The following is a 26,128-nucleotide window of genomic DNA, read 5'->3' on the forward strand; positions in this document are numbered from 1 at the left end:
GTGTCGATGGTGTAACGAGCTTACCCAGATGGTGCTATTCAAGCTTGCCTTAAAGGAACTCTAGTTATCAGTTTAAGGGAACACCGATATAAACGATGAAGCCTCCATTTTTATAATATTGTAATAATTATAATGTAGATGAGCGTCGCGTCCGTCGGTGTCGCGTGCCGCCGCATCCGCCGGCCGTCTCACCGCGCGCCGACGCCGCATAATGCAGTCTCTCGCCGCCGCCACACCCGCACTCTCCACAAACCTACACATTCACTGCATATCAAATTAATATAAATTACACCCACAGTCCACCCGCAGAGCCTAATGGACACTCGTTCGGCCACCGCTGTTATTTTAAACGTAACGCGAGCTGTAATTAAAACACCGAGGAAATTAATGGGCAAATCTTTGAGTGCTTTAGTTATTCATTTGGCATAAATTACAGTTGTACTACAGTTGCTCATTTAATTAAGGTTTGGGAAATAGATATTAAATGCTGAGATGGATCTGTACATGTCAAGCGGCATTGGGCAACGCTCGCGTAGTGGTCTGTGTCTGTGACATAACGGCGCACGCGGCGCGCGCACGATGCAGATGGTGGCTAAGCAGCTCTTGCGCAAATCCGCTGAGTGTGTAAATCCCAATTTCATAAGTAACCTGTGAAAGTACGATTCATTTCGCTCGCGCCGCATGGTCTCGTACTGACGCTTTCACGTTAAACAAGCTATGTCTTGTGTCACGCCGCTATTTGCATAAATCTTTAATCCATTATAAGCGAGTATTTGCTGTCGGTCTCTTTAGAATCGTGGACGGCGGATTTGCCTAACTTGATTAGACTCGAGTTTGAATAAATTAAAGCTGACTGCATCGAGTGTCGGTTTTAGGAATATGCTAAACGTTCCACAACAGTTCACATTTTCTGAATGAGTTCCCACGGTGAAGCTCTGCGGGCTGTCGCGCAGGCGTGTTGTGGTGTGTCTAATTAGGTGCGGTGCAACCACCACACCATGGAAAATGGCTGCAATAACCAATTTAGCATGGTAATGGCATTGCCTCAGAGGTAATTTGATTCGATGTATCGGCTGTCAGGTTGCACACATGCCGACGCTCTATTTCCCTCATACGTGCTAATAGGCAGGGCATTAATTGAATTCAAATTAGGGAATCGATATGGGTTGGTTTATATTGCTGATCCTGCTTAATATCTGTGCAATTATATACGTACGTACGTCCGCCCTTTAGATATTAAAATAACATAACATAAACAGCCTATATACGTCCCACTGCTGGGCACAGGCCTCCCCTCAATCAACCGGAGGGGGTATGGAGCATTCTCCACCCCGCTGCTCCACTGCGGGAGATATTAAAATATGGGGGCAGATATTAAAATATAATAATTATTATGCGATTCACGTTGGTCTAACACAAAGTTCAGTGAGGTGTCGGTACTTCCTTCACCTTGCGATGGATGTACCTCTGACTACCCCTATTGAGATACAGTCGTAAACTTATGTATGTTCTGATATGGTTATTTCGCAGCGAATGTCACATACTCTTTTATGTCTAGAGTTCTCCTAAGTGGCTCGATGGGCCAAACATCTTTCTAGGCCACTGTCATTCAAGTCGATGATGTTGAAAGCTTTTAAATTGCCAAAGCACCGAATCGGCCTTGGTATCCGTGACCCTTCTAGTTTGTTCCAGTAAGTGCTATCTTTCTTTCACCGCTTTGTATTAGTTCATGTATTGTACCAACTCACGCGTGTCCAACGCAATCCACTGAGTAGGTAATACTTGGATTACGACACTAACAGAATAATTACTAATTTAACTACCCGAGGAAATCGGCTTGCGCATCAGGTTTCAAAACTTTTTACCGGCAATTTTTATGAACAAAAAATATCGTTCCAAAAATCACACTCACTACTTTTTTTACATCAGGCCACACAGGTTTCATGCTGGGGTTTTTCTCCATTCGATAGTTCACAAAAACTCACATTGGTATGGGCCCAGTAACCTCATTCGAACTTACGACCTTCAAATTCAAGGTGCCTACATTCTACAAATGGGCCATCATAATATGGATCTCAAAATTTAATAAACATCTCGTAAACGTTAGACGGTTTACTTTAAACGTCCATTTCATTTTATTGGCTCCGCGCCTTGTTGTTATTAAATGTTAATACTATAACAAAGGAAACGAATCTCGTGATAAGATACTGAATTAAAAATAGACAATAATGTCTAGCTATATCGGTACTGAAGATGAATTTTGAAGGAAACCTTTTATATTAAATAGATAAACAAAAAAGTCCCCGAGAAAGTAACGAAAAACAAGGAAAATAAATTCGTATGCACATTTAAACTAAGGCCCGTAATCCCTAATGGGATGGGCAGGGTAGAGCCACAAGAAATTAAAGACGTCACTGTTGATACGTACTCCTAAGATGGATATGATGAACCTAACGGTGACATGGAAAGGGAAGTTCTTTGTTCTTAGGTTTATAAAAATAAAATCCGAATAAGCTATTATGTTATCGATGATCAAGTATCATTCCCACGAAAAACAAAAATCTACAAACGTGAATAGAACAGTAAACGTCCGCCCAAGGCTCGATATACCTAGTTATGCTTCTTCTTCTTCTTATCGTGAGGGTTGTGAGGCGGAATACCAGCCTCATCAACCCTGGTGTCAAGGTTATCATTGAGCCGCCAAAGGCCCTGACTTGGCTCATGTAACGATTACTCACATCAGTAAATAATAACCGGGACCAACACCTTAACGTGCCTTCGGAAGCACGGATCATCTTATTTTCGGACAATCAGGTGATCAGCCTGTAATGTCCGAACTAAACTAGGGAATCGAACTCGGGGCCTCCGGATCGTGAATCCAACGCTCAACCACTGGACCATAGAGGCCGAGTTTTGCTTACTGTTATGCAACACATAATGCGAAATAAAAACTTCTGGAAGTGACCGCAAAGTGTGTCGCTGTCCGACCGTGACTGTTGCCGCGTGTCGTCGACTGTCGGTCGCGACACCACCCAGTGAATTAATTACTGCTCCATATCGTCACCTTATAGTAAAACCCACGTAAGCGCCTTTTTGAAAAATTACATTTTAATGTGATTTCTATCAACAAAAGTTCGATTTCTATCAATAAATTTCAATGATAAGTAAAACTGAGACTACAAACTTTTATTTGGATTGAAACTAGCTGCGTGGTTTTGTTTACAAAAATCATAGCCTGAATGTGATTTTTAGAAAAAGGCTTATGAGGTTTTCACTATAAGACGACGATTTAGATAGACAGATATATAATTCGAATGATGCTTGGATTTCTTTGAGATAAAAGGAAGAGTAGCAAAGAACGGCCATGCAGTGAATGCTGACCGGGGTAAATCTAAAATTGATTTAATTAAAATAGTCGTTTCTGTGTATGTGTACGTACATACTTAAATAGTAATATTTCTTTAAGTATCTCCGTATATAGCCGATTGATAGATACATTTCATTTTAACACTATTTACTTACAATGAACGGAGGCATCAGTACTAAGGTCCGGATTATTAACTACTATACTATTACTTTCTAAGCTCAACTCTTTATAGAAGTAATGTGATCATAGTTAACGATCGCTCTTGGCTATTTGATTATAAGTTATGAATACGTAATAAGCAGTTGTGATACTAGCGCGGTATGTTTACGTACTTACTTACTAAATGCATGCGACTTTGTTCGTGTGCAAATAATTTTACGACCGGACTCGATTTTCACTTCGTCTAAGTAGTTACTCTGACTTCTCGCTCATAAATAGCGTCCGGAAACGAAATTGAGCTTCAAATCGTTTGTGGAAACTAAAATAGTAATCAAATAACACAAAAAGTAATAAAGCTATTCAAATATTTTACTTATAAGTATATTTAATAGAAGTTATTAATTTACCTCATGTGCAGTTTTCACTAACACAGTTGGCTCGTCCATTATATACAGCGATACGGCTCACCACTTATAATGTTGGTCTAACAGAAAGCTCGGAGAGGCGTAGATATTTATGTACGGTCACGAGTACTAATATGTATACACTTTGATACCATGTCACATTGAACTTTTTTGACAAATTAAACCGCAAGTCTCGTTAAATGTCAAATATGATAGTGCGACAGGGTTCTAAAGTGGGTACGTGATATTACTCATGACTATACCTATGTCTAACCCAATTGGGATATAGTCGTGGACTTATGTTTTGTAGTAGAGTTTGGTCTACCATTAGAGCTGTATGAATACCGTGATACACAGAGCTTGTTTATCTTACCCCGCAATATGCGTCCGACATTGATGTGGGTGTATAAAATATGTGTAAAGGTGACCTTTTTACATCATCCGAGGTTCACATGCGAGTATATTTCCAAATGGATCGCTACGGGTCTAAAAAAGATAAGCATTCGCTTTGAGGCTCGCAGCTTTCTTTTGTGGTAAGAAATAAAGAAAGAAACAAAGAAAGTTCTTTTGTGAAAATACAATGTTTCGCGTAAGTATTTTGTTTAGATCTTCTTTCGTGTGGATAGTGACACCAATGACCGATCTTATCACTGGTGTAGGGTTGTTTAGATGTAGTTAAGTAACGAATCTATTTGCCAAAGCCAATGAAGCGAAACGTCGAGTGGAGTTGTATAAATTAAACGCAAATCCAAGAGATCCGTATGTTACATTTTGTTACAGGTATAATGTTACATTGTACAGACGTTTATCTTTCAGGCTTCATAGCATTCTTAATGAAATGAGTTCCCTCCCGTGACATTGCATTTGTCTTCTTTTTAGTCTCTCCATTGTAACATGGGCATCGGGTTACGTTCTATTTTTGTCTGGTAAAAGAAACGTATATATTACAAATCTTTAGTTATTATAGTTACACCAAATATGACAAAGTTATCGTGCAAAAGAGGTCGGGTAACGTACAGTTAATTAATTACATCACTAAGTATACAGGGATCTTAATAGATTAGAACTATTCCTACTTATATATTTATGCCTGTATCTATATAATATATAAACTTCAGGAAAATCGCACTCAAACGTCTTAACATGTCATAACAACCAAGCAAAATAAACAAAAATATAATAAATAATACAAACCCGCAACTTATGAACGTCTTTTTATATAAAAATACGTTTCAGTATTGATAAGCTAAAATACTCGACTGTGGCTTACTTTGTCAATGGGCTTTACAGTGAATGAGCCTAGACTTCATTATTTTTATATATTACTTACTTTTAAAACACTTTATATATCTTTATAGTAAATTATTCATCTAATGTTAGGTTCAAATTCCGCCCCTCTAACAACGTAGAGGCGTTGTTTGCATAATTTTGAGTATATTAGTCTACTAAACGTCTCTAACATAGTACAAGTGTTTAACAAGTTATACTTACTATGTTGTACACGAAAATAATCAAGAAGCCTGCGCCCAGGACAGGGCTTATGTATGCTGTGAGCATTAGAACGAATAATGCAATCCAGGGTTGGTACAAATATTCGGCGAAACCACTGAAAAATAACAATTTACCTACTTTGGTAAGTCCCATTAATAATATACCTATACCCATAATACGAATCTATAGTAGATAAATGATGCATAAACTCAAGTTCGTAATACCTAAAGCGGTGTTACCATGTTATAAAGTGCACAAACCCTATGTCAGCTTTTACGTGCAGACATGTAGCTATAATAAGCACAATACGTCAATGGTGCTAATTTCAGTACACACCATCTATTTTTTTAGGTTATACCTTTCTTATTCGCCGAAAAGAAAAGGGACGAGTAATCGACGGGCATAAAATTTATGGAACACACGTCAATTTTGAAGCATAAATTTAAACAACTCACTCAAATTTTTACTTTATTTTAGGTTGCACATCAGCGAGATGCCGATTTAATTTGTCCGGGTTCTCATTAAATTTAAAATCATCCGTCCCTTTCCTTTTTGGTGGATAAGAAAATGACAACAAAATAAAATTAGGAGGTGTCGGCAGAAATCAGGGCGAAAATAACACAAGCTCATGGCTATAATCCCAATTCGGGTAGTCAGAGATACATCCATCACAAGATGAACTTTCAGCTACGCTCCACCAAACTTCTTTATCCTCCTAAGGCCCGGATTTCCAGACACAATAGTTAAACAATGGGATTAGTACTACTAGTAGGGCCGTGGGCCTTAGGAGAGTATAGTTATTATTTAAATAGTTTATGTGACAGAAACAAGGTTTGTCAAAGATATGAACGAAAAGATTTATAAGTAGGAGGGTTCTTATATTGAAACGCTATAAGGGGGCTTCTTTCATTTACAAGTGTTCATAAGCACGCATGTTGCCGCTACTAGGAGCACGCGTGACAATAAACATTTGCATGAAAATCAGTGATAGCGTGCGGTACGCTGACATAGGCGGAGGAGATTCACACGCAAATTCACGCAATGCTAATTCCGTGCGGAAACGGACCCTAAACTCCACGGTATAAGGACTTTTATTATATTTCCTCAGTCACCTATATTAGGACCGTTACGTTAGTATAAATGGGGGCATCGAATATAAAGGGTCCACTTTTAATTTCAACATATAATCATCATCTCCCTTATTGCTATAACCTAACCGAAGATTTGACAGGAGCGCTTTTTACAGAAGCGACGGCCTGTCTGACCTTTCAACCTGCGAAAGAAAAACCAGCACAATACAGGTTAGGTCATAATACTCGAAAATCGTTTCTCGAGAATACGGTTTGTTTTTCACCGCTAACCACTTGATAATCATATTTAATAAGCTCCAAACAATAATTAGAAAACAAATGGGAAAGTCATTAGACTATCCCTTAATGGGATTTGAACCTGCGACCTCGTCGAGGGAGTCAAGCGCAATCAATAATAGATCTTTTTACATAAAAGTACCTACTTAAATAAGTTATAGAATAATTTATTTAAGTAGGTACTTATTCTGTATCTTTGTAGATAATTCGGTTATAAATAAACTATTACGAAAAGTAGTAGGTAGCAGTCCGTTGGAGTTGTAAATTTGTAATATAAGCTTTATAGAATAAGGAATATAATATAGAACGGCAAATCTCCACTCCCCACCAGCGGCTGAGCTAGGTTTACCTCACCCCCTCTCGAACATAGTTCAGACTTGAATCGTATGTTGTCAGACGTCACGCACACAGATACGCGTGTACGATAATGTCAATGTGTAGTGTCTGTGTAAAACGAGGTTTGTTTGTACGAAATGTCCGCGGTGTGATATAGATACTTAAGTAGGCAGGTGTTCAGGGAAATGAAAAGCGGAACGATTAAACGTCTTTGATAAAGTGGTTTTACTTTCAACCCATCAGAAAACTATGTTTGTATCTAATCTAATCTAGCCTACAAGATCCCACTGCTGGGCAAAGGCCTCCCCTTCCTCTTTCCATTTTTCGCGGTCCTGTGCGTATTCCGGCCAGTCCCTCCGGCAAGCGTCCAAGTCGTCACGCCATCTCTTTCGAGGTCTGCCACGACGCCTGTATCCGTCATGAGGCACCCAATGCGTGACGATCCGTGCCCACCGCTCAGGGTGCATGCGACAAACATGTCCGGCCCAATTTCATTTGAGTTTTGCGGCTTCCCGTCCCACATCAGCGATTCCCGTTTTTGAACGCAGTGTTGTGTTTCGGACTCGATCAATTCGATCCTAACTTACGGTGCCCAGACGTGGTCATTGACGGAACGTCAAAAGTCCAGGCTCAAGGTCTGCTAAAGAGCGATTGAGCGTAGTGTGTTAGGTGTCAAACGAATGTTTGTATGCAAATCAAAAATATCGTGTGCTTACAAAGAAGGTGCTACGCTTTCGCTTTCCGGATATCGTACTGTTTACTATATCGTCGTTAAAATTTTAAAAGCTCTTATGTGTCACTCTCACCAAATTTCTTTTTTATTTGATCGAATAGTATTTTCCTTCTAAAACAATCACTACAAACGTAAATATAAATTATTTTTTAATATTTTTAACACAGTCATACAAAAAAATTTCATCAAGTTTTTTTGATTTCTGTAAAATTGACCCGATTGCACATTTTAAATTGGCAACGACGATATAAGTAAGTATGTGAAAATCATGATAAAGTTGATTAGGATACGTCGGTCATGTATAAAAGCTACGACATACAACCAGTTTCATACTCACCACATAATGATAGCCATGAAATCATTCAGTTTCGTTTTAAATGTGCCATTCATAGAAAAAAAATGTACATCAGCACACCCGATTTTTTTCAATACAATTTACTTGGTCTGGTTTATTAAGTTTCTTTTTAGGAAAAGCATGTTGTTATAATATAATTGCGACAAACTTTGATCTCTACATTTTGGAACAAAAAGAATATAATTTTGTAATGGTTGGAATGTGACGTCTGCTTGTCAAACGATTACATAGATTCAAAATGATAGAGACCGTTAGAGACTAGGACATTTAATCAATCTGCCAGAGGTCCGTGTTGCTCTACGCATTCAATAAAATAATAAACATTTAGTAAGCACTCCTTTTACACACTATAATAAACCCCCAATAAGCTAGTTTCCAACTTAGTCAAATCTAAACGTCAAAATACGAAATTACTATATGAAAAAGCACGTTGTGACGTCATAGAAAAAGTGATAAAATATCTGACTTATTATTACGGTTTTTCTTGATTAAAATTCATAAGTAAAATATATAAAAAAAGGCTTTTCATTACTTTTAGATTTGTCTTTATTTAATAATCAGAATTTCATTATTAAAAAAAAACATTATTTATCTTGAACCTAGTACACGACCCAATTAAGCCAAATGTATGTAAGTATAAAACGCAATACACACCAAAGTCGGCACTCCCGGCCCCAGGCGGCTTGTATGAAAAGAATCATGTCGGCAACATCGGCCCGCCAACATTTTGCCGACATGTTAAGCCACCGACTAGCCACCCGACATAAGTAAGCTGGCGGGTCATCGGCATTGGTGTGTACCGCGCTTAATAGTAGCAAACTTCGTCAACCCAAAGTTTAACCTGCTTATGTGCCTAGCAGTGGGACGCATATAACCCTTTTATTATGTCAATAATAGACGACCTTTAAGCTAAATAGATGCCTTCTGTTTCTTAAGCTTAAATCAAACTCAGGATGTCCAAAACACGATCAAATTTATGTTTTCCTCTTAAACGCGTTCTAATAAAGTTCTTTCCATTATTTTTTCCAATTTCGATCAAGACACGGAATATTAGTTAAGTTCGTAAGTAGTTTGTGTACCTATAACTCATAATCACTCCATCACACTTCACCTGAGCTTTCTGTTAGACTAACGTAGGTAATAATAGGTGGCGAGCCGTATCGCCGTCTATAAGTAATGGCACAAATTAGCTAATAGTTACTACGTAAACATTGGTTGAGCATACTGCGTTAGTGAAAACTGCACTTAAGATAAATTAATAACTCATTAGTGCAAGCCCGGTACAGAGATTCGAACCGGCGCTTCCCGTTTGAGAAGCAAGCCAGTACAGGATCACAGGGACTTGGTGCGTGAGTAGTCGTGACTGTAGGTAGACGTAGTATTACTTCTTTAGTAGGTACGTGTAATAAGTGACGACGCCACATTGGTCTAATGTAGGTTGGTGAAGTGGGTCTTAAGCGGTCTTAAGGTATTCGATTAATTTAACACTGTGAAGGCACTAAGCCCGGAGATTGGCAGATGTTCACTCAGTACAAGTAAATTATCTATTAACACTTTATGTGCAAGAGGTAGGTATTCAGTAAATAAGATGTGCGGTGTGTATGATGAAAACCTTTTAAAAATAATTGCTAAACATGATGAGATGGGTTGTAATGTTCTCGTCGAGAGATTAACGTCAAAACACTCGGCTGAGAGCCGCGGGCGCGTTGTTAGGATTTCATGAGCTTTGTCTCTCTAGACATTTAACCGCCACTATATGTCAACACACCACATTGATTACGGCGAGTTCAACGTACGACGCAACATTACCTACACCGCCGTCATATAGCAGTACATTTACGAGATTTTTTTACTGCCATACTCATGAATCCTTCACCAGAACAAGGTTAATGTTCACTTTTACTAGGATCGGTGTCGAGACCCATAAACGGTACCTATCTGAGATATACAGATTGCCAGCAACATTATAACGTCATAATCGTTTCACAAATTGAAGCGCTTCCAGGGTGGAATTAGGAAGTATGGTAAAGATTGTGATAATTTTGCGGTAATGTGAGTTGGAGATTTTCGTGGGGATTGGTAATGATTGCGTCCCCGTGTGAGTGATGACCGCCATTAGACGCGGGTCTCGGACCTGGATGCAGACCTGGTGGCTGGGGCGGCGGTGGAGAGGGGTGCGGAGGGCGCGGGCTCGTCTAGAGCGGCGATATTTCACTTGAATTAATAAAATGTGGTGGGTAATAAGTCAGGGGGATTGTGCACCGCGCGGGCGGTCTCTATCATCTAGCGTTAGCGCTTGCTCCGTCACGGCTGCCGCCTGCCTCCTGCTGCCTAGCTGCTGCCAGGCCTTCCTACTATAATGTATCGAGACTGGAATTTCATCTCGACCTACTTGGTTATTTTAAACAAAACCCGTCAGTCTGCCAGTCGTGCTGCTTTATCGCCCCTGCTCTTTTGATGGCCCAAGTTTTATTGCCTTTACATGTACGCTTCGAATTGAATTGAACATTCATTTTCATTCACTGTTTGCACACTTTGAATAGATAGTTGCGCAAACGGAAACGCGAAGTTAGAGATCGCTACTTTGTGAATATACGCTAATGAATGAACGTACTTATAGTTGGCAATTAAGTAATCATTCGTGGAAGATGCATTTTTAATATCGTACTCTCGCGTGGTTTGTCGAATATGCCTGAAAGATTAATTATTCAGTTTCAGCCGCAAAGTAATTATTGGCAGTATTCTGCGAACTGTTCGCTACGATTTATCAACTGAACAATTATAGGAAAATTGAAATCGAAATGTTTACTCATCTATAATCGAAATATAAATTGGTTTTATTAATTCATAAACTGAAAAATAAATTTGCAGCGTGGATAAAATGGTTTCGGCTTCGGACTTACTGAGAAGGGATAGATAATTATTTGGGGCACCTATTAGGTAACCGTTGCGTCATATTTATGAACTTTTTGACATCAAAAGAAGCCGCTAATCGTCTTCTGATGACTTGTAGCTTTGCCTACCCCTACTGCCTACGGTATCTACAGTCGAACTCTCTTTTGTCAAGACCCGACACGAAGGTATTTTTAAAAAATAAACCAATTAACGAATGAAATGTTTATGTTTTCAGTGTACGATGCGTCTGGCCAGTACACCTCGAACGTGCTGTTCGGCAGCGAGTACTGGCTGGGGTCATTGAACGCGTGCATCGACCTGCGCCTGAAGCAGTACTATGCGCAGACGCCGCCCTTCGACACCGGCTTCTACATCGCCAAGGTCAACCTCACGGTTGACCAGGAACACTTGCCTACAGTAGGTTCTTTGCATAACTTACCCTTGTTAATCTGTATGCAGCTGGGTACTCCACAAATCTACTTGTAAAAACCATTGCCAAATTCACACAAGATTGTGTACCTACAAAATTAAATCTATCAAAGTACTTATACTGTAAATTTTTATGAATAAGTGAACTAATTAGATTTCTTAATAACAGTCCAAGATCAGTATATTGCAATCGACTGTTACCCGTTACGAATTTCGTATCAAGTTTATGGGCTACGACTGCTTCTAGCCCTTTTAAATCAATAATATAGGTTCCTTTAGTCACGATCGTATAACTATTTATTTACTCACCTGCCTGAGTAAGCACTCTATCCACTTCAAACACAGTCGCCAATACAATTAAAAAGTTCCGCTTGACTACTTCAAGTTCCAGTAGTGTTGCTTCTGTACCTATGTACGTGTCTTTCTCACCACTTTGGAAACTGAGTACTTCCTTCTCTGTGAGAAAAAGCCACATTTATTTCCCCCACGTACGCCGTGATAAAGTCGAGAAACATTTGGTAAGAGGTATCTTAAAATATATGGAGACTTTAACACCCAAGAAGTTAAACGTGGTCATAAACTCGCTTTGGTAACTTTTATTTTATGTCCAATATATCCTGTAAATTGCTGACGCTTTCCATCTTATCCGCAAATGACAAGACTATTATTGTCTATGAATACAAACGTTGGTCTATTATGCAGACGAACTATCCCCAACGCTCACCAAGTCAATGGTGTATAACTGATATATTATGTACAATGAGTCACCACATTAGCGAGCATTGTGCTATTATTTCCATCAAACTAACTCCTTCCCTCTCTAGATCTATCTCTAATGACCAAAAGAAGTCGGCAAAATATCGTATTTGATTACTTCTACGTATATTTACTGTCACATAAAGTTTAGTTGCAGTGACGAGGGTAATAACTAGGGAAAAGTCAGCGAGCGTTTAATGCAAAAGTTTGTCTCACTCGTGAGTAAGAGATGTCACCGACTGAAGGACTTAACTCGAAAGTTAAATGCCTGCCTAAGACGTTTCTACCTTAATGCACGCAAAAACAAAAGGGACTTGTCATTGTTTCCATTTACAATGATTGTCTTGTGTACTTTATTAAATGTGTCTGAACTTCGACCCTTTGTAAGGGGACATCTTTGAAAAGGTATACGATACGAACCATTTCTTGCTCGCCATCCGTTTTTATTTGTGACGTGACTTATTGCAAGTTTGCCTCAGATGTCATTAACTACTTGGCTGGACTAATGGGGTGCGCTGAGGGCTCTCCCCGACCCGACCCCAGACAAAAATTTAAGGGTGCCCACTTCAGCTCACGTCTGAGTGTATTATATTTGAAAGAATTAATTGCCCCTAGTCGGTCGATAGCGATTAAGCGCTAAATGAGGAAATTGTTGACTACGCCTGCGGGTCGGTATCGGGGTCCTAAAGTGTTCGTAATTATCGGAGGGAAACCCGGTGATTTCTGAATACTTATTTTGAATATAATGGATGAGCATAATCGAGATATCGTGCTAAAAGTACCTTCTGTGGCTCTGCCCACGTTTTTGGGGATGACAGACGTGAGTTTATGTATGTATGTAAACAAAGACTAGTATCGATCCGATACTTCCCCAGAATTCATTGACTTAGGCACTTACCAAAATGAAGCTGTCAATAATCCATCGAATATACTAAGAAAGGACTCGTCTGTAAAGAATTAACTGACGTTCCTTAATGGCCGATTATATATCTGCATTAGCAGTGCTCAGCTGAAACATTAGCCATTTCACTAATGCGATCGCAAACTGGTAAGCTTGGCACTAAGTACCCATCTATAGATCGGAAAGATAAAGGATGATCAACGGCGAAGCGCAATTTTCAGTTATGCAACAGTTCCTGAACTCGGAAGCGGGAATAGGAAAATGCATTCACGATTTGTTTCCCGATTGGATAAATGTTTGTTCGAAAGACATCGACGATCGATTTCCAACGCTTCTACAGTTCTGCCGCTTCTCGAACTGAAGCAATAACACGACGAATCCTTTGAGCTGGGTATAGCAATATAAATTAAAACAGACTTAAAGCGCAATTACTGTGGTGTAACACGTGATTAAAAAGAAAATTCAATATCTTAAGCTTTTTGTTCGCTTCATAGTAAGTCATCACCTCCCTAGCGTTATCCCGTTTTTGACGGGGTACGCTTATCTAACCTTAAGATTTGACAGGTCAGGTTTTTCACAGAAGCGACTGTCTGTTTGGCGCTGTGTAGTATTCTAAATATAATTTTACAAGGTGTTTGTACGATTAGTTTTTACGACAACAGGTATGAAATATAAAGCAAACCTAGCTAATATACTATATCTTAACATATCTTATTACATTTTACTTAATTACATTTGCAGCAAAGTGTAATATTTTCGTTGCCAAACTGTAAAACGTATTACCTACTCAAACCGTTAACCGTACCATCCAATTTAGTTTATACGAATCGTTTTTGGAGATAAGAACAAATTGAATATTTTTCATTTCTTTCATATTACTATTATAGAGCGATTAAAATGCGTACCTACCTGGATGATTTCTAAAATGAATAAGGTATTTTACGCCTACGCAAGTTTTCAATCTATTTTTGAGCCTCCTGGTCTAGTGGTAAGGGTATTCGGCTCACGATATGGACGTCCGGGCTTAATTCCCGATGGATACATTGCCGAAATCATTTTATGATATTGCCCTGTTTGTTAGAACACTACAAGCTGAATTACATGATTGTCCCAAAAAAACAGTGGTAAAGCATACTCCATACTCTTTCCGGTTGATTATCTCATCAACCGCGAAAATCAACAAACATATAAGTACCTAAGTACTTGTACTTACTTAACTTTATTTTTTTTTTGTTTAGAGCAGGGTGATGCTGGTAGGCGAGTGTATCCCGACATCATGCGCGGAGGAGGGTCTCGCAGCCGTCCTAGCGGGGGCCGAGCGCGCGGCCGCCGCCCGGGCGTCCGCTGCCGGCCTCGACGCCTCCATCCACACCGTGGGCGTCCGCCCCGTGCCCGGAAACTACAGCATATTTCGGGACACCAAATTTCAAATACTCGGGTATGTCCATAAATTCTTTCGTAAGTACTTTATGTAGGTAGGGTATCTACTTACTTAAACAGTCTATATACTTCTTCTATCGTGTGGGTTGAGAGGTGGATTACCAACCTTATCAACCCTGGTGTCAGGGTTACTATTAAGCCCCCAAAGGCCCCTGACATGCCTCATGTAACGACTACGTACTTACATCAATAAGTAGTAACCAGGACCAACGGCTTAACGTGCCTTCCGAAGCACGGATCGTCTTACTTTCCGGCAATCAGGAGATCAGCCTGTAATGTCCTAACCAAACTAGTAGTCACAAAGTGATTTTTGTGATATGTCCTGGATTCGAACCCGGGACCTCCGGATCGTGAGCCCAACGCTCAACCACTGGACCACGGAGGCCGTCAATAAATGAGTCTATACCTATAGTTCCAAGTAGTTCCAAGATATTTCAACTATACCAGTCACTAGTCTCAACATCCAAGGAACTAGCGAGGAGAAAATGGAAGACAATCTAAAAATGTTATCTAACGTCACAGCAGGATAATATTACACTGACATCGGTACTAATGCTTGTCGTTTACAGGCAGCGCAGCGGCTCATTATTGGTTTTGCCCATTGTTGAGCCAGGCACGGTCTGTTCCACCAGTTGTCAAATAATTTATGTGACTACTTTATGACTGCGCACCGTCATTAATATCAATAAATGAGTCGCGAAACCGCGCCTGTAAAGATACGGTATCCCAAAACATTGTTTTCGTCTTACAAACAACCTCTATAATACGTCTCTCTACTATACTGACCATAGGTCTTCTCTCTGTTTCCAAATTGGTTAAGCATGATGAATATGCAGATCTGAAATGGCATGTGAAGTTTTGGTAAGCTCGCTTCTCTTATTGTAATTCATACCAATAAATTACAATTCAATAATTTATACCAATGAATTACAATAAGAGAAGCGAGCTTACCAAAACTTCACATGCCATTACAGATCTGCATATTCATACCAATGAATTACAATTAAAAATTGATGTAATAAGTAGGTAGATCTTTTTCAGTCACCCTACCCGTTTTTCAGTCGCACTCATTACGCGATAACGCTGCGTCGTTTCATTAAAAATCAATAATTACACTTCAAAAGCAAAGGTGCGAACAATCTATCATTAAGTTTTGAAAGAAAAGAGTTGGTAAAATAATTAGGAGTTTTTTCTTTCATTCATTTTCAGTCATTTTTCTAAACGACTGCCCTTCATCTTTTGTAGTCATACTCAGACGCAAGCCTTCATTTAATATAAAAGTTAAATACCTAAAATACAACCTTTCTAAGGTTTGTGACATCAATAGGTAACTTTGATGTCAATAGAATTTATATAGCCAAGAGGCAAAATGTATCTGAAAATCTGAGAAACTAAAGAGATGTCAATGACCAAAACGTATCTAATTATTTTAAATTATAATCATTGCCAGCAGTTTTCGAATTCCAATAGCGTTATGTAATTAATACGTGGCTACTGATAATTCTGGTTAAGTGGTCATACTTAATCAGAGAAGAGAATTGGGTGTGGTCTTATCGCATTTCATTCCATTCTAAACACATTTAGTATGCAGGTTGGGTACAAACATAGTCGGGGAATGTAATTGGAATATTTTCATGCACAATCTGAGATTTGGCTTGCCTATTTCGCATAATAGGAGGTCCGATGGTTGCAAAGGTCCAATGGGACAACTGTTCCAAATGAAACGTGAAAGCTGTGGAAATAATCAACCGCGAAATTTACGTGAAATTATCGTAAAAATGTAAAATAATTGCGGTTTTGGCAGAATCTTGATCATTTGTTTTCTCCTACAGGTAATTATGAAACCCTAAAATAAACATACATATAGTTTACATAAGATCACGCCTATTTCCCAAACATAACTTATTGGATGATGTTTTTATACCACTCACCCATGGGAAGAAGAAGCTCTTGAGTTGCGGGTTCAAATCCCGTCCAAGTCAGACGTTTTCGATTTAATTTAATTCGAGGCACGTTAAACCGTTGGTCCCGGCTATTAGCCGTAAAAACACCTCCACCAACCCGCAGTGGAGCAGCGTGGTGGAGTATGCTCCATACCCCCTCCGGTTGATTGAGGGGAGGCCTGTGCCCAGCAGTGGGACGTATATAGGCAGTTTATGTATGTATATGAGCATACATTTTCGATTTAATTTTCTCTTTATGAGCATACATTTTCGATTTCATTTTCTCTTTTTGAGAATAAATTTTCGATTTAATGTTCTCTTTGTGAGCATACATTTTTGATTTAATTTTCTCTTTGTGAGCATACATTTTCGATTTAATTTTCTCTTTGTGAGCATAAATTTTCGATTTAATGTTCTCTTTGTGAGCATACATTTTTGATTTAATTTTCTCTTTGTGAGCATACATTTTCGATTTAATTTTCTCTTTGTGAGCATAAATTTTCGATTTAATGTTCTCTTTGTGAGCATACATTTTTGATTTAATTTTCCCTTTGTGAGCTTATTAGAACGCCGGCACTCCAAAGCTGTAATAATGATGATATTGTGCTTACCAGGATTTTACAAAGGTAGACCTATCGAAGAACGTAGGCTTAGATTTTTTATCAAAATTGTTGTTTTTCTTCGAAATAATACATCTCTCTCTACTCGCTATACTATGTTATGCGTGAAATATTATATGAGGTACATACTATGGTATACTATGGTGGCAGATCTCTCATTGTTATTTTTTCTAATTTTTTTATATTCGGTATTTCATATGCAACGCAGTTTGCGTTGCGTATACAATATTCGGTATTTTTGAATATTTCGCGCACAACATAGTACAACGAGTAGAGAGAGATGTGTTATTTCGGAGAAAAACAGTCGACGTTTAGTTACGATACTCTTTTCTTCTTATTAATTTATAAATTTGACACTTTAGTTTAATTCACTAACCGAAGGATTGACTCGTTTATTTATCAACTGCACTACTACTACTGTTATTATTCCCTGCATTTTCATCTTAATACCAAACTGGTATATCAGCACTAAAATGTTTAATCTTAACCGCAAAAAGCGCCATACTTTACGTACTAATAGTGGTGACCTACGTGCATTAAAGCATAATGTGTTCATTTTGGCAAATTTAATGTATGTGGAGGTGCATTATCATTGTTATGAGCTATAATGACGCTGACATCAGATAACGTGTACGTTAATGCGCACTTTATGCTCCTAATTGCGAGTTAATTAATGCATACATTTTAGTGAAGCTGTTATTATATGTATTTATTCTGTCATGTCATTGACAGTTATGTATAATGTGCATCGGTTATCTTTAAACGGATCCGTACGCTTCTTCATTTGCATTTTAGAACTAAATGGCTGCAGGTTACCAGGCAGAAAAGAGATAGATAATGTGTATTAGATTGCTCAGTTATACCACATCCCAGACATTCCAAAAAAATATCTCGTTCTTACCATGCCGACTTACCCTATGTGTGCGAGCGAGACAAACAACTTACGGCTTAAATAGATAAAGTGACCCCCGTCAGGGGGTGAGGTAAATCAAACTCGCTCCAAGTTCGTATCGGTGCGGGGCGGGGAGTGTCTCTACTGTACGTGGTACTATTATTTATTCTATGGTTGTACCACACCTTCAATAGGTGTATCGCTAGGTTAATACCCAGGATCCGGAATAAATCTCTTCGATTAGCTCAGCTTCTTAACTGGTATCAAACTTGGAAGAAACTTTCGTTTTTCGAAGACTGCGATATTATTCTGTCCATTACTTGTGCTCGCAACTTCAAAGTTTCTGTTGGATAATTACTTAATATTTTAACGTAAATCAATAAATCGAAGGAATAAATAAATGTATTTGTTGAAGCTGTTTGAGTTTGAGTTCAAAACGTACTATATTATTATATTTCTCTTCGTAAGTAGGTACCTACCTGGATCGCAGACAGCGTATATCCGTAAAATTGCAGTGGCCACCCATGACCCAACCTGCCGCCCGGGGGGAAGATGTCAAGGCGAATCCCGGTGGGACACATCGCGAAAAATCACTTTGTGATCCCTAATTTGGTTATACGACATTTCAGGCTGATCACCTGATCTTCCGAAAAGGAAGATGATCCGTGCTTCGGAAGGCACGTTAAGCCGTTGGTCCTGGTTACTACGTGAGCCATGTCAGGGGTCTTTGGCGGCTCAAAAGTAACCCTATAGGTTGATAGGGTTGGTAATCCACCTCACAACCAACACGATAGAAGAAGAGAAGAGGTAAATGGTGTTTGTACTGATCGTATTTTATTGTATGGTTCCAGTTCAGCAGTGCTGCTGGTGGGTGTGCTGATGCTGGTGTCGTCGGCATACGAGGGCTACCTGGAGCGCCGGCACCGCCTCGCCGCCGCCTCCCGCGACCTCGAGCTCGCTGACAACCGTCTCAAAGCTGTTGGTACTCCTTCACATATCACTACACTTTCACATCTTTAAACCCAATGCAAATAATTAATATCAGGAAAATTAATAACTAATCACGTCAAAAAAACGTGGGCCCGAGAGATTCGTGACGGGAAGCTAGGATTTGTGACAGCACCGGGCCGCGGACCTTTCAAGATTTTTTTCGTCATTGCGAATAATATTCCGTCAAGAAAATGTTTATAAAAGTTAGTTAAAACGTCAATATACCTACTTAGTTATCAATTGTCCCTAAAAGTAATAAGGAAACTACCAGACTAGACAGAATCGTAAAAATATTTTGCAGACTCAAGTACCTATTTAGTATTTTTTTATCATGTACCTATTGTTTGTTATATCAGACACCCTAATCCCTGCGCCAGTTTCTGTAATAAATGCTGATTAGTCTTGCCATTAAAGAAAGTAAACGTTAAAACCTTAAAAAAGCAGCGCTAAACAAATCCGTGTCTAACCGCATTTAATAAGTTAGATACGCATTTTCAGGATTTGTTTTAGTAATAAGTAGTAATGTCTCGAGATTACAAAGTTAAGGTCTCTCATAATAGGCTGCTGTATATTGACCCTCATTTAATTGAGGGTCACTGGCCAGATAATGATTAAAGTTTCTATGTCCACCAAGCCGCTACGTCTAGAACTTTAAAATCGTATTTATGTATTGAAGTTTTGCGTTTTAAAATGTTGAAATACAAAATTGACCAATTTTCAGCCTAAAATCATTCAAAATTTTACTACCCTACAAATATTCGGTTTAAATAAATGAGATGGGATTATAATCCCAGAGACTCATGTTTCCGTTAAGCAAATGATAATTTGGTAAAAAAAAATCTGACCTAGTTGTTCCATCCGGCATATCAATAAGTCACGTCACGAAAAGAGGTAAAAAAAAACTATTTAAAGAGTTGAAAAATAAAACTTAAATTGGTTTGTCTCAATGCTGGCTTATTTTATGTTTGCCCGACTCAATCACCATAATTTTATTTTAGTAGGTACTTATTTATTAGTTGAAATTAATGTTTATATCTGTATGTTCAGCACAACAATAATGTGGCCGATGCTGAGGCGAAGCCTGCTGCGGACAACAAGGACACAGAAAGAGACCGAGACCTGCGGCGCGAGACTCGTGGTGAGTCACGCTATCACCAGCTTCTCCCACAACACAAATACTTCATATTTATCGACGTAGACGCGACAAATCTATCAATAAAATGAGACTTTTATCGAGACGCGCCTTTGGTCACTTAAGCACTATAAATCATGATAATATTAGCTCGATAAATCGTATCGGACAGCCTCTGTGGTCTAGTGGTTAGAGCGTTAGGCTCACGATCTGGAGGTCCGGGTTCGATTCCCGATGGGGACATTGTCGAAATCACTTTGTGAGACTGTCCTTTGTTTGGTAAGGACTTTTCAGGCTTGAATCACCTGATTGTGCGAAAAAGTAAGATGATTCCGTGCTTCGGAGGGCACATTAAGCCGTTGGTCCCGGCTATTAGCCGTAAAAACACCTCCACCAACCCGCATTGGAGCAGCGTGGTGGAGTATGCTCCATATCCCCTCCGGTTGATTGAGGGGAGGCCTGTGCCCAGCAGTGGGACGTATATAGGCTGTTTATGTAAATCGTATATAAAACATCACAAAAGATGACGGATTATTTTTATAACTAAGTACTTAAGAGATTTTACTCTACCCACTAAGTGAAGCCGGCAGAGTTTAACTAAGGGATACAGTTAATTATAAGCGTCCTGTTGCTGATATCAAAACTTGATTAATTAACGTAAAGTGCGAATAATTCAAGATGGTGGTCAGCTTTTATCTCCACGCTGCAGCATAAGCCGCGGCTAAGAAGCTTAGCTGGCAAATTCAACTAAACTTCCCCGTTCTTAACTAATTCTTAAACGTTCAAATATTTCCCCACAAAACGTTTAATCCACAGTGGATTCCATTTTTATTCCAAGCTTTTATTAGTAAGTAAGTTTATAACAATTAGATTTAAAGCTCGGCTTAACTGTGTCAACTTTGTTAGTAGATTACATTACCTTTTTTTCTGATCTTTTTATCCTTAATTTTCTTCCATTTAGCGTTGTAGGCAGTGGAGCGGAGGACAGGCTGCCTCTCGAGACAACGCTCATAATGAATTTAGGGCAAGAGGGTTGCGCACGAGGCTTAATAAATTTTAATTTATTTACATACGAATACCAGGTCATTATAAAAGTTTTTTTAATGTTTTGTACAACAATACACGGGCCCGACTCTCAAGGTTTGCACTTAAATAAATAAAGACCGACCCTTGTACTCCTGTATCTAAATCAACCCAAGCGAGTTCTGACATCGTCGTTGGAAATATACGTGCTGTGCACGGCGATATATAACATATCTACCATTATTATATCTCCTACCGTTGTTGCTTCGGAGTAGGCTTCCCTTCGCCAGACTGAAAAAGGCACAGCGCCATGCAAGCGAACGAAGTATCAAGCACGAGCAAACTGCTCATGCGTAATTGTTAGTTTCTACAAGTTTCTTTTTTGAACTGAAAAATGCCATATGACAAGAAGTTTTATTTACGACTCATCTGACAGTTGAATTGAAAAGTCAAAATGAACTTTTTTATAATTTGAAAAGTTAAACAAGATGATTGAGAGGATGGGCTTACTTACTAAGCCGTAGCCTTAAAGGCGCAAGAAGATATAATCTAATATTAAAATCTGTAAATTAAAACTTATTTAATAAGATTTGATCTAAACTGACCAAAAAATATTCCATGTATATTCCGCAATTGCGTCGCATATAAAGTTTAACAAAAAACTCGGTGAAGCGTGGGTACTTATTTCATCTTGTGATGAATGCACCTGTAGCTACTCTTATGTGATTCTTTAAATAAACAAATAATTTTCTACAGGATCGTGGTCAGAGTTGTTGCTGTCGTTCTCCATGCTATCGAACGGCAGAACCATCCTGAACACCGACCGACCCACCGATGGAGCGCTCACCTGCCTGCATGGGATGAGGTATGTACTATACATTAACACAATATACAAACAACCTATATTCAGCATATCTCAATGCGTTACACAAGCCTCCCCTCTATCATAAATAGAGGGTAAAGTATGCTCTACCACGTTGCTCCACTGCAGGCCGGTGGATAGACCGAAGAGATATTTCAACTCGAATAAAATGTCGAATTTTGGAAACGAATTTCGTGTGACGTAATTAACACATTAAAATAAAATATACTGCTTATCGAAAATAACTATGGCATCTGCCTACTCAGTTCAACTGCTGGGAAGTAGAGACGTTTTGGTTTAGAGCCAACTCGGTTGGTACAGTTTGAACGCCTGGCATAAATCAATGGCACCTTACGTGAGGTAACGTTTGGCTTTAATTGTTCAGTGGTGTCTTAAGAGCGAAAAAAACTAAGTCCCTAACATATACATAACAGAAGCTTACTACTATATTCCAAGTGGGGTAGTAAGAGGTACATCCATCGTAAGATGATGTACGTACCCACAAATCACCGAGCTTTCTGTTAGACCAACGACCTAAGTCTAACGGTGATCTAATTCACTAAAATTGCTTTAAGTTGGTGCCAGCAAGTAGGTAGCTATTACCTGACATCCCCTGAATGAGCAACACAGATCCTTACTTGCAGGAAACGATAACAGTTTGAGACTTGGTCCGTTTAAAATAGTCCTGTTTAGAAGCAGTCAACTGGCCACTGGTACACGTACAAACGAATCTTTTTTAAAATGCAGTTACATACTTACGAGCGTTTTTCAAAAGGCGACATCCAATTAAGTATGCTTCGTAGTTCGTACACATGAACGAACGCCAAACGCTTCTTACACGGCTTAGCCTTTGTCGTGACTTTCATATTGCATACAAAGACACTTTTTATTTATTTTTCATAAGCTAAAATGAGCTAATAATAAACATAGCGTAATGGATTCTTCCTCATAACATGATATTATTATTGTCGGTTCGTATAAATCTTTTTGTTGTTTGCAATATCTATTTTGACATCAATATCAGAAGTCACTGCGGGTTATCTTACGTGTGACTTGTGGTTCTGTCTACCCCGATAGGGATATGGGCGTGATTATATGTGCTTCACAGGTTCATGTCGGTGATATGGGTGATAATGGTGCACACCTACCTGACGGTGTTCTATGTGGCGGACAACAAGACCATGCGTATCGTCACCGAGCGCAACTTCATGTACCAGTCCGTCGGCAACGCCTCCTACTGTGTCGACACCTTCTTCTTCATTAGGTACACTTTTATATCCCGAAAAACCCTAACTCAAATATTATTACGTACTTAACTAATCTCCGGAATAATTTTAAAAGTAATTATCCACAAGGCTAAAAGAAATCTCGCTTCAATCTGCCAATAATAATTGTATCATTAAAAATATTAAACAACGGCGTACCTTTGGGCTGCAAAAATACGCCTAAAAAGCCAATTTTAAATTTAAAAGTTACCGCGAAATAAAACTGTCTTCGGCGAGCAATAAAAATGCGCACCCAAATAGAATCAAAAACATGAATAATGAAATGAAAACTTAAAAGTGTAATAAGATTACTTATTTGTTTCAGTGGTCTACTTGTGACGGTACTTTTCCTCAGAACCGAGGACAAAAAAGCGAAGAGCAAAGCTGATAAAAAGAAACAGAACGATAAACAGGACATGAACAAAAACATCAACGGGTACACCAACTCTGCGTTGTCGGTATCTGTGATCAGCCAGCAATCGTTTTGTGAGGATTTAATGGATCGACCTTCGTCTAAAGGATACAGTAAAGATGAGATATTCAGGATGACTAAATCATTCTTTGTATTGTTCGGGTATCGAGTGGTAAGATTAACCCCTGCGTACGCCTTCGTCATCGGTCTGAACGAGGTAGCCCTCAGGTACACCCACTATCACTCGGTGTTCGAGTCCGCCGTCCCTGATCACATCACATGTGATCTCTTCTGGTGGCGAAACCTCCTCTACATCAACAATCTCTACCCTCAACGAGAAATGTGTATGGTCTGGTCCTGGTACATGGCCAATGACACACAGTTTTATGTAGTTGGAATAATATTACTACTGATATCTGTAAAGTAAGTGATCTTGCTTGATTTATTAATTAGTTTCAGATTTTTTAAATATCTATTTATAAAATCATTGTTTTCAACAGGCATCCAAAGATATCTTGGGCATTACTAGGACTGGTGTTGTCGACTTCCTGGGTGACAACAATTTACATATCGGTGTGGCATCAGTACAAAGCACGGATACAGGAGCCCTTTGAAATGTTCGACGCGCTCTACGATAAACCGTGGTCTAGAATCGGTCCCTATTTAATCGGTGAGATAGTGTGATCTTACAATGTAATGCGCGAATCTTACCCTTCCTATACCGTCCAAGTAATCCCTTCGAAAGTGTGTAGTTTAGTGGCAAGTGCGTATCGGATAAGCGTTTTGTAGGTCAGTGAGCGCGCCCTAAAAGCGACCCTCAAAACCGAATGGGTCGATGAACAATTCGGCAACTTCTCGCGGTCTACCGCTCACTCGAAATAAAAGTAAATGAATCTTGCCGTTGCCGCTATTACACGGGTCTTTGTTTTGCTGCGAAAAAATGTGGAGACGAAAATCATGTTCCATTTAGTTAACAACAGTTTTCAACTGCTCTTTTGCTTGTATTTTGTATTCCCAACTCGACCTTTAAACTGTGAGTTTATTCCTGTTAACTTGTAATAACTCGGAGAACCGTTGCATAGATTTTGTTCCGGTTTGGTTGAAAGCTTTTGTAATAATAGCTCTCAAGATATTTTTTGTTTCGACACGAACGGAACTGAGGGGAGAGTGCAGAATAAAAGTGCAAATGTACTTTTTGTTGCAGGTATGGTAGTGGGATGGTACCTGCACAAGACTAAGTGCAAGGTGCGGCTGCCGTACTGGCTGGTGGTGGTAGGGTGGCCGTGCTCTATCGCCATCCTCGGCAGCCTCATCTTCGGTATGGTGGACGGATACTTTGAGGTCTGGCCCACTGCCTTCTACGTTAGTGTGGGCCATACAGGTAAAACAGAATTACAATATTTTGCCAATTCCCTTCTCCTACAGAAGTACATATAAGAGGTTTTGCGTTTGTAAAATATTTTGTAATAAATTTTCATTGAAAACCAGTTTATATCCAGCCTGAATCCCTTCCTAACATCGTGAAACAGTTGAAACATAATATTGTTAAGTCACGAAGCTGCACTAGTAGTGCTTGTATACCCAGTAAATGCAATTTAGCGTACGCTTAGTCTTCCAGACGCTACAAAGGTAAACCGTTGCAACTCAAAGTCGTTCCTAACGTGCTGCAATAACACGCAGTGCAAGTAATGGGAGCCACAAGGATTCTCTTCGTGCAACTGTGAAAAATACAGAGTTCTTTTTACGATCCTCTCTTGGTAGATATAAACCCGAGTTTTACTCTTTTCGAAAAACGCAAAGTGCTTTGTAGTTACATTCATGCAAAATAACAGCTGGAAAAAACGCGAGACTATTTTGCTTTGAGCGCTATTCGAAATAAGTAAAAAAGGTCTCCTCAATCCTTATCGACTGGCAGATTACGAGAACATCGAATTTCTCCATAACTAAATTGATTGCTTTATGGCAGTTCTTTTTTTCAATTCAAATATTGAGAAGTTGCCAGGTTTTACTAGACTACCGAAAATACCGAGAAAACAGAGGTATATAAACACATTCCTATTTACCGCAGAACCAAGAAAACGAAATACCTCTTCGAGGTATTTTGAAACAAAACTAAGCATTTTAATGTTCCTTGGTCGCCCGTTTTCGTCGCTTTTATTGTTTGTACCTTACTTTAGGGGCCGTGTTTGCGAATACCTGAAGTAGCTTCATTAAAACACTGCTTTTGTAAGTTACCACTTTGCAAAGACTGCTGTTGGAAAATATTATGGTATTCAAATCACTTTTACAACGAAAATAAATATGGCCTTATAGCTACTGTAATTATGTATCGATGTTTATCGAATTATTTACATAT

At 39.1% G+C, this 26,128-nt stretch overlaps 1 protein-coding gene across 2 annotated transcripts in view; it reads left to right on the forward strand.

The window, feature by feature from the left end:
• The window catches only part of LOC126381338 (nose resistant to fluoxetine protein 6-like), a 76,562-nt gene that overhangs the window by 41,846 nt on the left and 8,588 nt on the right, over positions 1 to 26,128 (forward strand). For both annotated transcript variants that reach the window (XM_050030837.1, XM_050030843.1), the window contains exons 3-11: positions 11,343 to 11,524; positions 14,432 to 14,631; positions 18,940 to 19,066; positions 20,126 to 20,216; positions 21,990 to 22,098; positions 23,204 to 23,359; positions 23,686 to 24,195; positions 24,273 to 24,442; positions 24,977 to 25,153. In XM_050030837.1, coding sequence (XP_049886794.1) covers positions 11,343 to 11,524; positions 14,432 to 14,631; positions 18,940 to 19,066; positions 20,126 to 20,216; positions 21,990 to 22,098; positions 23,204 to 23,359; positions 23,686 to 24,195; positions 24,273 to 24,442; positions 24,977 to 25,153 — 1,722 coding nt within the window. The remainder of the gene's footprint in view (positions 1 to 11,342; positions 11,525 to 14,431; positions 14,632 to 18,939; positions 19,067 to 20,125; positions 20,217 to 21,989; positions 22,099 to 23,203; positions 23,360 to 23,685; positions 24,196 to 24,272; positions 24,443 to 24,976; positions 25,154 to 26,128) is intronic.

Source organism: Pectinophora gossypiella, chromosome 3 (assembly GCF_024362695.1).
Source record: "Pectinophora gossypiella chromosome 3, ilPecGoss1.1, whole genome shotgun sequence".
Lineage (NCBI taxonomy): Eukaryota > Metazoa > Arthropoda > Insecta > Lepidoptera > Gelechiidae > Pectinophora > Pectinophora gossypiella.